This window comes from Equus przewalskii, chromosome 20, assembly GCF_037783145.1.
Source record: "Equus przewalskii isolate Varuska chromosome 20, EquPr2, whole genome shotgun sequence".
Lineage (NCBI taxonomy): Eukaryota > Metazoa > Chordata > Mammalia > Perissodactyla > Equidae > Equus > Equus przewalskii.
In genome coordinates, this window is record NC_091850.1 from 53,148,383 (window position 1) to 53,163,217 (window position 14,835).

General features: G+C 42.1%; 1 protein-coding gene across 1 annotated transcript in view; it reads right to left on the minus strand.

Moving 5' to 3' along the window:
• Positions 1-2,149: 2,149 nt before the first annotated feature.
• Positions 2,150-14,835, minus strand: part of ICE1 (interactor of little elongation complex ELL subunit 1) — a 58,775-nt gene continuing 46,089 nt past the window's right edge. The window contains exons 16-19 of the mRNA XM_070587237.1: positions 14,245-14,435; positions 12,008-12,114; positions 5,791-5,889; positions 2,150-3,584 (exon numbers count right to left, since the gene is read on the minus strand). Of these exons, the coding sequence (XP_070443338.1) occupies positions 3,403-3,584; positions 5,791-5,889; positions 12,008-12,114; positions 14,245-14,435 (579 nt within the window). The 3' untranslated portion in view covers positions 2,150-3,402. The remainder of the gene's footprint in view (positions 3,585-5,790; positions 5,890-12,007; positions 12,115-14,244; positions 14,436-14,835) is intronic.

Below are 14,835 nucleotides of genomic sequence, written 5' to 3' on the forward strand. Positions count from 1 at the left end.
AGTCTGGACGCTGTGGTTCACGGTGAGTCTACAGCGCCCTCTGGCGGCCACGGTGCAATTCACACCATTCCCAAGTACAAAATACTGTTTCACATTCTTTCAAAACTCGTGAGCTACACTGTCACAACCTATCTTAAAAAACAAAGTAACCAACGTGACCAAGTATCACGTAGTGGAAAATGACAGTCACAAGTATCACGGACAGGCTGATTTTGTGCTCAGAATGAAAAGCTGGGAGTCCTAGCTAGCTATGTGCATCAGAACAAGGTTCCGACGTCCATTAGGTTCACTGGCCACGCTGTACATCACCCCTCCTCAACACCACTGCCCCACGCAGAACAGCTCCTTGGGCTCCTGGGTCCGGTGAAGCCAGCCCACCGCACAGCCCAGCACAAGAGCGGCTGCAGATGCAGCGTGCCAGGCCTGCCTGGGCTGCTTATCAAGCTGCGTGGGGCCCAGCTTGGGCCGCCCAGAAGCTGTGCGCTTCCTGGGTGCACAGACCTGGGCTCTTGCCTAAAGCCCCACCCAAGTCCAGGTTCAAATGTTTATTCACTTTTTTTTGTTTTTTGGTTTTTTTTACTGGTAAAACTCTACAACAATGTTCTGCTTAGGTACCAGCAATTAAACTCAACAGCATAAAACCCGCTTCACCCTCTGAGGGCGACACAGCACCACAGGCAAGGTGAGGGCTACTATGATCACGCCACAGCCTGGAGCGGATGCTGACAAGGAAACTCCGTGCCCCCTGGTGGTCAGAAGAATGGCGACCGGCAGAAGACAGCAGGTGCAATCTACCCTCCACCCCATAAAAACACACAAAACTGTTGAGGTTAACAACTATCGAGAACCACATGACAGGTCATCCCCCAGACAGATTTTCCAAAGTGTGTCTGCAGACCCGCTCTTCTCTCATCCTCGCCTCCTTTCACCTGGCAGTGCTAAGCCCATCGCTGCGTGGGAAATGCTCACCGAGGACTCCACCACCCACACCCACAGGATGCCAAATCCAACCACTGCATTGCCAGCTCCCCTCACCTGACCACGGGCTCTGAGCTCAGGTGGCCAACTGCCTGCCTCCAGGCCTTCTTGGCTGCGGCCAGGAACAGTCGCGAAGGTGCCTTACCCTGCTCCACCCTGCCTGCTGTCTCCTCGTCCACCCTCCCCACCACAGCTTCACTTACAGGAGCTCCTCAAAGTGGGGAAGTCATTTTTCTCCCTGGGTGACTACGCACACACAGGGCTCTCAATGGCCTCCAGACTATCACCTTCCTAACTCCTGTCCCGATCTTCTCTGAACCCCCGACTTTCACCTCTAAAGGCTCCCTGTTACCCCCACTGGGATGTCTCACGGTTCCCATGTCACAAATACACACCTAGAATTTGTGATTCCCACCACCAAATCTGTGCACCCATCCCCAGTCCCAGGTACCCACTCAGCAACCCGGGAATTTTGATTCCTACCTGGCCCTCATCCCAGTTCATGAACTTACCTCCAAGACATAGTTGGAATCCATCTATCCTTTCCTGTCTGCACAGCCACCACCGTAGTCTCTCCCTACCTCCTGGCAGCTCTCTCTGCCAGCCCTCCTCGCATCCCTTTGCCACAGAACTGCCCCAGTGAGCTGTAATCTCATGACTCCTCTGCTCCAATCTCCCCACAAGCGTGAACGAGCCCAGGGCTGCCCTGGTCCCAGGGACTGGTGGTGACCTGTGGAACCGAACAATCAATGCCTGTCTCCTTGGACAGTGTTCTGGCTCTCCTGGCTTCCTTTCCGCACACACAGGCTCTGTGCCTCTCAGAGCCGCACTCACCTGTCCAGGAGGGACACTTGCCCCCTGCTCTCAAGGCTGGCTTGCTCCTCTCAGGTCCTACCTCACATGTTCCTGCTCAGAGGGACCCTGGATCAGCACAGAGAGAGAGGAGTCTCTGCCGTTCTCCTGAGGGCCTCCATGTTCTCTTCACTGCACTTACCACAATTTTTGACTGTTGATTTACTTGGTGATTATTTGGGGTTTTTCTACAGCAGATCACAGGTCTTTGAGAATTTGGCCTTCGCTGCCTGTTCACAACTCCTCCTAGTGAGGCCCCTGGCACGGAGCACACACTCAGTAAATACTGGCAGAAAGAAGGAACACACCAACAAAAAGCTTCCAAAGGGCAATGCAGAGTTGTTTATAAATCTCAGTTATGTTTGTTATAATTACTTAAAAAACACAAGGAAGGAGTAACAAAATAGTTGTCAGATATAATTTTTAAAGAGCAGTAATTTTTAAAGATTGTTAAACAAATCCAATCCTGAGGGCCAATCGGCACTTAATTTTCTGGAATCTGGTATCACTAGAGCATCTCGGAGAACACTCGGAACTGGTTACACACTGGCAATGGAACGTGTTCCGTCCAGAAGGGAAGTCTCCTTGGGACCGGCCGTTTTCTTCTATCTTTGGTTAGAGGAGAGTATTTTCTTCATCTTTGGTTAGAGCAGAAGTAATGCCAAGTGCTACTCTTTACTGATCAGAACAAGAACGTTGCATGGCTTACTTTTATTTTTTATTATAAAAAAACACATACAAGAGTTTTAAGAAATGAGGAATATTAAGACAAATCAGAGCCACGGTGAGTTATTAAACCCATTTTCTATGTACAAATACTAAAATTCCGAAAGTGGAACATCATCAAATGTGAAACACATTATAGCACTGTCCATATATACACGGCACACACAGAGATCTGCCTGCGCTCGTCTCTGAGTCGTTTATGTACATGGTGTTGATACAAAACCGGCACGTGAGCGTCTACTCGTCAGTCCTCCTTTTCCTGACCTGTAGTTAAACATTTTTAAGGAACTTAGAGATGTGGAGAAAATGCATGAGTGAGTATCTAAGGGCTCTCTCCGTGTTGGACTCTGACCAGGAGCACACTGTACCTTAAGGAAAACTGCTGTAGCCCATTTCTACCTAAGACAGTGGAAGAGACTTCTAGCTCTTTTTTAGCCAATTTATTTTTTCCTAATCAGTCAATTGAGCGCAAAGTCCAAAATTAGCTCATGAACCAAATCAATGCTTTTATATTAAATTCATTATAAAATGCCACTCAATTTTAAAAAGCGACTAAAAGGACACTTTCTGCAGCAAAAAAGGGCTAAGTTCAAGTTTTTGTTGTTTGACCAAGACACAACAATACAATCCATACGTCATGTAATCACAACAGCCGTAAATGAAATGCATGTGGTTTGGAGGAAACAGCTAGGCCACTGCTGGTTTCTCCTGTCTCTGCCCCGCAGGGAGGAGAGCCTCTTGGCATTTTACCTCTTTCGCAGCTTTCTTTTTGAAACCTTAGGCTGTAACCTATCTGTACTGGAGAGATGTAAAGGCACTTCTCTAGATGCACTGACACAGCGCAGCCTAGCCGAGCTCCTCCGCGCACAATGCACTGACTTCTTCCAGGGAGCTGACCACCGCAGAGGGAACGCTGCGAGAGGTCTCTCTGCGCCAAGCTTCTAGGATCTTGGATATTTCTGCTGGATTGCTGGGACTCAAGTCACAAAGAGCGTACACAGCTGCTAGCTGTATACCCCATGGTATATCTGAAAAGAATTTTCACATCGGTCATCACACAAGACAATGTTTGTTATTCAACACTTTAATGTTATAATCTACTAAAATACTGTTCAAACACAGAATACTTTCCGCCAGCAATGAAAACTAAATATAAAGGAAAAATCCCACAATGAAAAGATTAATTTAAGACTCATCTACAAATAGTAAAAAACCAAAAGAGCAGCACAGCTATACACAGGTTCCTGGTGCCGGCCTGTAACCCCAGGACAGCTAGAGTTTCAGCAGAGGGCACAGCACCTCAACTCGCCCTCTCATGACCAACGCTAAGCTTTCTAAAGCAGTTCTGGAAGGATCACACTCCCATATTTAAGTTTTAATAAAACTTTGGCTCTCAAAGCATTTGTCAAGTAAACGACTCCATTAAATATCCACCGGAAGCATTTATAAATGGACTTTGCAAATGAACTACATAATGAAATGAGATCAAATGAAAAGCTATTCTTGTACCATACTTTCATATACTAGATTACATGATTAGAGATTATAGCATATGATTATAGATTACACCTAGGTCATAGATGATGGCATATCAGAGTTCTCACTGAGCATCCGTTTATTTAGGAGTTAATTAAAATTTAGCTAAGTTTTAGTTAAAGTTTAATCCACTTAAATAATTTAGTCTAAAAAATTTAGGAGTTTCACTTGTGCAAAATAAATGCAGAAAGTGAAAAAAAAAACCCGACATTTCCTTAAAATTTATTATTAAGTAGTAGATTTCTGTTACAGTGATGCACTGCCAAACAGGGCAAACTACTACTATTTGAAATAAACAAACAACATCATTACAAAACCCAGACATTCAAATGTCATTGGTAAAAACGTAGGTAGTACTGGCAGCTTTTAAAACTACTTTTCTCCCTAATCTACAAGGCAATCACAGAAGCAAAGGGCAGGGCACAGAATAAGGACTAAAAAGAAGAAGAAAAATGTCTAACAGCAAGAGAAATGCAGTGATATAAAAAACAATCTTAATAAGAAAACACATGGGCCGGTGTGGAGAGCCGGGGCTCACAGGCAAGCAGACCTGGGCCGCAGGCTGGTGTGGCGCAGACCAGCTTCAGACCCAGTACTCTTCTCATGGGGGTTTGATCTCCTCATTTATGAAGCAAAATCAACACCATCTGGCAATGCCCTAGGCAGGCTGGGGGGCAGGGCAAGGACGGTGCCTAACCCAAGCAGGCCCAGCATGAATGCATTCTCTTTCCTCCAGGGAGAAGGGTCATGATGTCTCCAGGAAATGCCCAACCCAGCACTGTTGGCAAGATGACCCCTTAGGCACTCTTCTGGCTGCCATCTTTTATAGTCAATACACAACCCAGACCGTACGGAGCACGTTTCCATATGGAAGACATACGCGTTACCTCTGCAGCTACCCTAAAATCAGAGAAGGTTCTTAGAGAAAGAACCTTCCGACTGTTCTCATTAATCAACCTGCCAAGCCTCACCCTGAAAGCTGAAGACACAGAGCCTGCCATGTCCAGATTATCTTGGATGGAATGCAGTATTTCAGATGTCACCTGGTGTGTTCCTGAGGGGAACTTGTTTAACTACATTACTCCTCGATTGCGTAACATTCAAATGGAAATAAGATTCAGTTATTAGGGTTACTTTGAGTTATGCTCTTCCCATGAAAGACTAGGTCAATATAAAGTTACATACCATGTGGTATGTAGATTATAAGGAAATCTACGAATACTTGCTCACAAGGGTTCAGGTTTCCAACTTCTCTCTCGATGCTAAGTTCTCAATAATACTGGTACCTCACTGGGGCTGCTGCTTTATATATGTGATCTCATTTGGTCATCAGGACACAACCTCAGCTGGGGACCTCCTGGGACTGCCCAGGTTAAGTCACGTGTTGGAGATCACTCGGCAGCATGAAGATGTACAGAGTTTCTGAGACAGAATGTCAGCACCAGGATGAGAAGAGAGCTTTCTCTTCCTTGGAGATGCACTGCCCAAAAGGGCGGACTACCACCATTTAAACAACACCAGCCCACATGCCCTAGCATCAATGCTGAACGTGTAGCCAGACAGCAGCTTTTCACATTACTCCCATCTCCTAATCCAGAAGGCGGCGAGATCATACAGCATGGCACACAGTAAGGTTAGTAAGGTTAGTAAGAGGAATGCAAGCAATTTAAACACCGTTCAAATACACAGAAGCGTTACCTTCATCCTGGGCATGCTGTATGAACATACCAATGACCGAACTGATGTTTTTCACAGCAGATGGAAACCCTTCCTTCAAACCCAACTGGCCTAAACGACCTGGGGAAACAAAAACAAACCAAAAGGTAAACAATCTTTAAGCGTTGATTAACTTTCTGTAAGAATTTAAAATTTATGTTTTCTTTCGTATAACATTATGTACCTTAAGCTTAATGATCCTAAACCGAAGTCATAGAGGGTACCTATTCTTGAGTAAAAACAGGTTTGACAGTAAAGCATCAGGACACAAGCACCATCTGTCTCAAAGAGGGTGCCCAACATGACTAGTCATCTCCTTTTTTATTCACACATATAGATGATACACAATTACGTTGCTTTCCTAGTTAAGTTATAATAATAAGTGGAATTTATAAGAATGAATGATTTCAGCATGCTTAATGTGAAATGGCTAACTTCTATTAGGTTAATAGACCAAATATAAGACTATGGTCCCACCAAACACACATTTCTGGTATAATACTTTGCTGTTATAATGTACAGTCACGTGTCACTTAAGATGAGCATATGTTCTGAGAAATGTTTGTTAGGTGGTTTTGTCCTTGTGTGAACATCACAGAGTGCACTTACACAAACCTAGATGGTATAGCCTACTACACACCTAGGTTGTATGGTACTAATCTTATGGGAGCACCGTCATACATGCGGTCCACTGCTGACTGAAACATCTCCAGTGTGGTCCGCAGACGCCCTGGAGTCCTCAAGGTCACAACTACTTCCATAACAATGTTAAGAAGTTATGTGCCCTCTCCCCAGTGTTGAGATGTGGACTGACAGTGCAAGAGCAATGGGTGATCAAAGGCAGAGACACCATGCTGCATGGGAGTCGTTCTTTCAAAATATCCAATTTCACTTACGAACGTCCTTGATGAAGCAGTCATAATTATTCTTACTAAATCCAGACCGCTGCATACACATCTCTGTATCTTTCCGCGGGTGGAACAGGAAGAGCGCATGCAGCATCCCACTGCGCACCCAGGCACACGGGCTGTACTGAGCAAAAGCACTTGTGCAGCTGTTCCACTTGGGAGGGGAACGAGGTGCTTTTTCCACGAAACACTCACTTTTCACCAAAAGAATGACTGACAAACTATGACTATTCAGACTGAGGCAGACATTTTCCCAAAAATGAATAAAGTGAACCTGTCACCACAAGGAAATTTATCATTGTTGTTAATGATAAAATCTGAGCTTTTAAGCAAAATCAGAATTTTAGAAAAAAGTTCTGCCAGCCACCCTGAGCTTGACAGCTTCAAATACTTAACATTTCTCTGATGAGGTCAGTGATGATATTAACCTGTCTTCCCAAGACTGCTGACATGTAGAAGATCTATGAGGATCAGTATTTTCCAAGTGAGCAATGCATGCTCCAACATCATGAATGGGCAAAAGATCCCATCTATGTGCTAGTGTCAGAGAGCAGGAAGGTTCAGTCACAGTTTGACACCACAGCCAGGCTTTATGAAAGAATGCCCACAATTGCCTGAAAGGGCTATAAAATACTCCTCCTTTTATCTACTACATGTCTCTACGAGACTGGATTTTCTTCATACACTTCAACCTAAACAACATACTATAAGAGACTGAACGCAGAGCAGAACTGAGAAACCAGCTGTCTTCTATTAATCCACACAGTAAAGAGGTGTGCAACAAGACAAGGCCATTCGTCTCACTGTTATTTTTTGTTTATTTTGGAAATAGTTACTTTTCATTAAAAATACCATTTATGTTAACATGAATTTATTATTGCTAATTTTAAGTGAATAATTAAGTACTTTATTAGTTTCTAATACAATAATAATTGCTAGATAGAACCTTGAGTGATTGGGCATTCTCATTAGAGGAACTAAAGCCGACAGGATGGCACCATTCACCTGGTCCCCAACCATCTGGATGTTTCCTGTATCCAACAGTCTTGCGGATACTAGGTTGCTTCAAGGCGGAACCCTCATCCCCTCCCTCAAGGCCAGGCAGAATCTTCTTTTGCTCTTTGTCTTACACACACAGGAGGAAGGTTCCGGATGTATCTTGGATGCACTTTCCCCAAGTCCTTTCCCTGTGTATTTATGACAACATTACCCTGTACACTCATTGTTCAGTGTCCATCTTCCCTCTCAATAATACAAACATCTCACAGGTTTATATGTGAACAGTCCATCTGCCTCATCTCTATTTTGAATATGGAGAAACTGAGGCACAGGTCACTGAAGGAAATTCCACTACATCGTATCTCCTATAGGAACTAGCTTAGTGCTAGTTACATGCACCCTGAATGCTGTGATGGATAACGTTCAGTAAATGCCTACTAATTGATGAATATCTGGATAATTCCTAATCGAGGATGAAACTGTAAACATCTGGGTAATTCCTACAGTCTTTCCCTGAGGTCGCAAAGTTAACACACTTCAGAGATCAGAAATTTCAAGTTAATGATCACTATTAAAAATCTCCTTGCAATTAGATCAAACTGTTAACTGCATGCCACCAGATCCGTCCTCTGAGACAATTTATCTGGTGTATTCCAAGCACAACTAATAGCAGAGAAATGGACAAGGCATGAGCCTAACACAGCTATGGGCTCTTTCAGCCATGAGATGTGTGTGTGTTCCCAGATAATGTATGACCCAATTACAATGGTTCCCCTTCTTCCATTTAAAAGTGCTTAATGAATTGGGTTTTATAAGTTATTTAAATTAACAGAGCTATTAGGTGTAAAATAAGAGAAAATCATAAGTCTGAGGTAGAGGTTTGGGGAAAAAAACTTAAATATATGATGACGATGAAAATGATAGACAAATTTGCTAAGTTGATGGGAAGAAAAGTGCCCCAACAGAAGGAACGTGAGCAAGTCCAGGGTGGTTCAGACACATTAAAATACAAATAAGAAATGCTGAATTAATCTCAACGTCAAAGACAACACACTCCACAGCACAATCAAGACAGCAAGGAGAGCTGGGCCCTGAGGGAAGGTAACTAAGTCCACAGGGCAGAACAAGGGGAAGTTAAAATCAGGGTTTTCACTTAGGATTGTAGATGCAAGTTGGGTACGGAAAGGGTGAGCTGAGACAATTCCAAAGAAAAGCTGCAACACCTGGGAAGAGAATGGATAGAAACCCCGAGTAAATGTTACTTCCGCCTGACCTGCAAAAACGTGCTGTGAGAAACAGTGCTATCCCAGCTTCTAGGCTCCAGTAAATGCCAGGTAGGGCATTTCAGGATTTAATGAGTTTTTGGGGCAAAAATGGTACCAGCTCTATACTCCAAAGAAAGTCGGTAGGCAACTTCTGCCCCAGCTCTGCTCCCTTCCCAGTGAGTGACCTCAGACAAAGGCCTAACCTTTCCAGGCCTCAACTCTGCTACGAAATGAGCAAACTGGGGCCCGTTCCCATCACTCCTCCATGTTCCTATGAATCTAGAACAATTCAAACATTCCACAAAACGGTCTTTAATACATTACCATTAAGGTAGAAGAAAGTCCGTTTAATAATCACACAGGACCATTTGCTAACAGCAATGTTTACATCTCTATCTAACATTAGATAACACTGAATCATTTTGACAGAAAGCATGTTTTATTTCCCACGGAATAAAAATCAAATTCATTACGATTTTGGAAGTTTGGAATTAAGAATAAAGACAATTCCTTTATTTTATGAATGATTAGGGTGTGACTTCAGTAAATATTATTAAGTCATGGCCTATCAACTTAATTATTTGCTAAATCCTTTAATCAATGTTAGCTTCAGAAACTGCAAGAAGGTTCTGAGTTTCTTCTTGGAAAGCGTTCAGATTTCAAGCTGGACAACTGAGTGTGGGAGAGCCCGTGCACATCTAGCCGTAACACCCCTTCTCTGATTCCCGCCAGGTCTAACGAGCAGGCCTCACCTGTCCCTGCCCTTCCTGTAAGCCTACCCCGACACTATGCCCTCAGTACCCAGCGACTGCTTTGCTCGGGGCCTCCAGAGCCGACAGACAACCAGAAGAGGCAAAGCTTAGCCACTGCTCTCCAGCACCACCGCCCAGGCACAGCCCAGCTGTCTCCCCAGCCTCTCAATACATGTCTTCTTCCCGCACATTAGCTTGGCCTGCCCCAGTCCCATCTGCAGAACTAAGGAGGACTCACCAGTCCTCGCTCTGCTGTGACTTTTCATGTTACACTTCCTTTCTAGTTATCCTTTGAACCACATTTATATACTGACATATTATCACATTATTATGCAATATTATTAGTTATATATTAATTATACATTATTTATTATTCCTATACACATATAACCGTATTATATAGCATTCTTAATTAGGTAAGCATATATATACATATATATATATTCAAAATAATATTATTAAATGTTATAAATTATTTTCTCAAAGCCAGAATTCTAAAGATTTAAAGAATAAACTAGCCTGAGTTTGACTAAAACTAACAGTCAGGCTTTCTCCCTACAATTATACATTCTAGTTTTTAGATAAACCATTAACACACTCTTCTTAATTCACATACGGGTTACTTTTAAGGTACATATTTGAAAGCATTTATGTAATATTGTGCAGTTGTTTGGAGCCTGACAATTTGAATTTTTAACAAAGCTTCTCAGGAAATTTGGACCATCAGCCAAATCTGTTAACCACATATTCATAAAGGCTAACTGCAGGAGAGAATCACATTCGAGACAGACCCTCCACCACAGACGAACAGAGGCCGCTTCCACACAGTAGGGCAGAGTGGACCACCAGAAATACAGCTTGCCACTCTCTTTTCCTCTCGTTACAATAATAAACACAGAAACAGATAACCACTGCAACAATAACAGCAAAAGTGGTGTCATATTTGACTTCAAAAAGTATCTCATTCTTTTGAAAATTCCATAGATACTTCATTTAGGTCAACATATGTATTTATAGACAATATCTCTCCTAATTTTTTAAATTGAGGAATTCAGCAAAATACGTTTTGAGACAGTAGGCCTGAGCACAATTATGCACTTCCACTTGCGTGACTTTATCTTTGCACACATCTCTTCCAACTCCTACACAGTCTTCAGCAATCATCTGGTTCTCACTCTCGTTTGGTCACTCCAAGTGTATTTTTGGTCATTTCCAGTGAAATTAGATGTCTACTTTGAAACCAGTTGTGGTCTTGAGCCACTTTATATTGTTACTTAGAACAACGTTCCCATGTTTGCATGTAAAGTATGCACAGAGCAGGAATACATATTTGCTGATATAACACCAAAATTAGCCAGAGACATTACATCTCCTACTGTGATCTATTTGTAAGACTTACTTATCTAACTTAAATATTCTCAACTCTTATTTCAAATAGTATTATCTTGGAGTTTTAATTAAACTACAAAGAGACTTAAACATTATGATAACCATGTTCAAGGATCTAAATGGCCATAACGCAGAGACCAGATGATCCCAGTTTTGGGTGTCCCAGGGGCACTGAATCCACACTGCAGATACAGAAGACAGTTCAAATAAGGAGAGCCTTCTAGTAACTAACAGATCTCAGCAATGACCATTCTGCAGAGCCTGGAGAACAGCTTGTCAGAGATGAGGCAAAGAAGAAAAAATAAGTAAAAATAAAAAGTAAAGATTTGTGGGTGCTAAGGAGGAGCAGAACTAAATGGCCATTGAAGTCCTCCTTAGATCTGAAGTTAAAAACAAATTTGTTTCATTTAAAATATTTTTAAACAGTGATTTTAATTTCTGGATATTCAGCTTAGAGGAAAACAAACCTACCGTAGCTCCCAATTATGGAAGGGCATATAGGGATCCTCGTCGGCAAGTGTGCAAGAACTGGGGTGCAAGGAGGGGGACAGCCTTACTTCAGAAACCAAATGAGACTACAGCATAATTTATAGCAATCGTTAAGTGTGTGCATGTGTGTATATTAATATCAATACCTGAGAAGAGTTCAATTATAAATAAATTGTACTTAGAAGAAAAATCTTAATCTCTGATAAAGATGGATAAACATTAATTTATAAAGAAAGAGTAGGAGTAAGGAGAACGAATTAAGTGCAAAAGTATCTACTGATACTTGTAAAATCAGTCACTATGGTGAGGTTTCCGTCAACATATATTATTGTACATTTATTCCCCCATCAAGATATCATCAATAACAAGGAAAAGTTTAATACAAGAGACAACTCACCAATCAGCCTGAGGACTGACGCTATGATAACATCAGGAGTGTGTGCGATGTTTGCATGCCCCTTTCTGTACTTTATCCACTTATCCATGACAGGCCACAGCTCCTTACTGGAAAACCACAACACAGATCAATGTATACGCATATGAAAATACACATCTCATCATCGCTCAAATGGTAAGAATTTATCTTAAAAATGGTCCATAAGAGAGAGACTATTAGTGAAGAAGAGTAACACCTGAGGATGTAACTTTTCGAGTTAAAATGAGAACAGACAACGGAAGTTTACAGCTTTCCAACTATTTAGGATATCTGTGCCCACAATGGCTTAAAAGAAGCTACAAATACCCATGCTTACACCTTTATTCTCTGTTTTAAGTCTTTACAAGGCTCTGCACAGAGACACTGAATGAACAATGTCCAAAGCCACAGAACTGGAAGTGGAAGAGTCTGGATTTCCACTTGGACCTTCCAGATGTTAATGCAGCACCCCTATTCTAGTAGCCTACGATTTCCCTGGGTGGAGCAAGGACAAACAGGCTAGGTTTTGTAAAAAGAACTAAACCAGAGGAAATAATCAACCCACACTTTAGATGAATTAAACAAGCTTTCTAGTGATTGAAAACAGTGCCAATTCCTCTTTACTTTCTCTTCCTTCAAAATTATATTTACTTCTTACATGCCAGTTAAATACAGACAAACAAAAGAAAAACATAAATTAAAAGTGCCCCAAATAACACCTTCTCAGGTTTCTATCACTCTTCTAACTTGGGCTTTTCCTTCCACATACTTCTATGTGTGCATGCATGCAAAACACACAGCCTGAGTGGCCACAGCGCTCAGGATGAGGGTCTGGAGGCACCCAGGCAGAGATCCTGACGTGGGACACTCTGTCCTCACCACAGTGGGGGAACCCTGGACAAAGCACCACTGATCAGTACCATCCCCAGTGATCTCATTCGTCACTGGGGACAGAAGGGCCCCTGTGTCCTGGGCTCCCAGTAAGAGTCAAGAAAATGAGGCCCACAGTAGGCACTCAAACATCTTTACAGAGACAGCACTGGACACACTGTTCTGTCGCTTTCTCATTTAGTAACAGGTTGTGAAATATTTCCCATGTCAATACATAAAAATCCATTTATAGCTATTTATTTTAATATTGATGTGTCTCATTATATAGATCGACCATAACTCAATTCTCTATTGTTTGACATTTAGATGTATAATCTTTCCCTGGTGTTAAGGAGAAAAAGAAAGTGAGAGAACAAATTCCCATAGAACATATTCCTCAAGTATCTCAAGGATATGGACTATCGACCTTTTGGTGAATCCTTTTTAACATCATAAACTCCTTTAAACCAGACTTTCTCAGTCAGGGTTCCAAGAAAATTAAGATCTACAGAAAAATTATTGCAGTGACTATTTTCTCCATTCTCCCAAAGATGTTCCACAGCTAGTGGCAGAATTCTCAGAGCACAGAGAAAAGTGAATTCACTCCATAAGATGGATGCCTGAGAGGACCAGGCTTCGTTCTCTCCAGAAACCCCAGGGGACAAGAGCTGCCAACCTAGGATTCAGAACATTTCTGTTCATGTGCGTTTTTCCAGAGTCTGCATGTTAAGACAATGATTATTATATTTCATTCTACACACATTCGTGGATCAGCTCCCTTGTGTGGGTGCTGCTCTACGTGCTGGGGGTGCCGGGAAATCCCAGCCCTTCTTCAAGACATGCCTTCCTCCTCAGGAGAGAGAAAATAATAAAAGAATTCAATGAAGAGTACTGACAAGTACCACAAAAAGATAAAACAAAGGACATGATAGTGACACAAGCAGTTTAAGGCTGGTTTTGGTTTTTTTTTGAGGAAGATTAGTCCTCCTCTTTTTTGCTGAGGAAGCCTGGCCCTGAGCTAACATCCATGCCCGTCTTCCTCTACTTTATATGTGGGACGCCTACCACAGCATGGCGTGCCAAGCGGTGCCATGTCCACACCCGGGATTCGAACTGGTGAACCCCAGAACGCCGAGAAGTGGAACGTGCAAACTTAACCGCTGTGCCACTGGGCCGGCCCCCAAGGTCAGTTTTATTAACTCTTTTCCAAATCAAAATGTCATTTGCAAATGTTTCAGTTGCCTTAAACAGCAAAAATGATTCAAATCACAATTCAGCAAGCATTCAAAGTCTACCTTACAATTCGAATTACTCAACTTTATATCAAAGTCAGCAAAACAGCCCTGTACCTTATGATGTGATCGTGTGTCCAGACCCACTTCTGATGGCAGCAGAGCAGATCAATGGCAAGTACGTACTCCCAAGTGTTTTCACTTAGATCTTCACCAAATCGTTCACTGGACTGAAATTCTGTGTTTGGACATAACTGTATGGTCAAAAGCAGCTTAGAAACCATGAAGCCAACATCTACAGGAGCATTCTAGCAAATGAAAAAAAAACAAAATAAAATTTAGAGTTTCCAGTATAATACATCATATGTTAGTAATCTCAAAGAGTATAATGTGCATCAGACAACCAACCATTTAATTTTCAAAGACACCTTTTGAAAGTTGTATTTTGAATAAGGAACCATGTTTATTTTAGTCATAATACTTGTCATAAAATGACGATAGCATAGTGGTTGATAGGCCAGACAAAAAGGCTCCAGGCAGGATGCAGAATCCAGTCAAGCAGAAAAGAGATTCGCTGGAATCCAGAGATAGAAATGCAAATTTTCATTAACTCAAATCAGATAATTAAAGTTATAAAGAGAGTTATAATAAAAAAAATTTAAACCTTTAAAAAATTATTTAAATTCTTTCATCTCTCTGACCCTACAT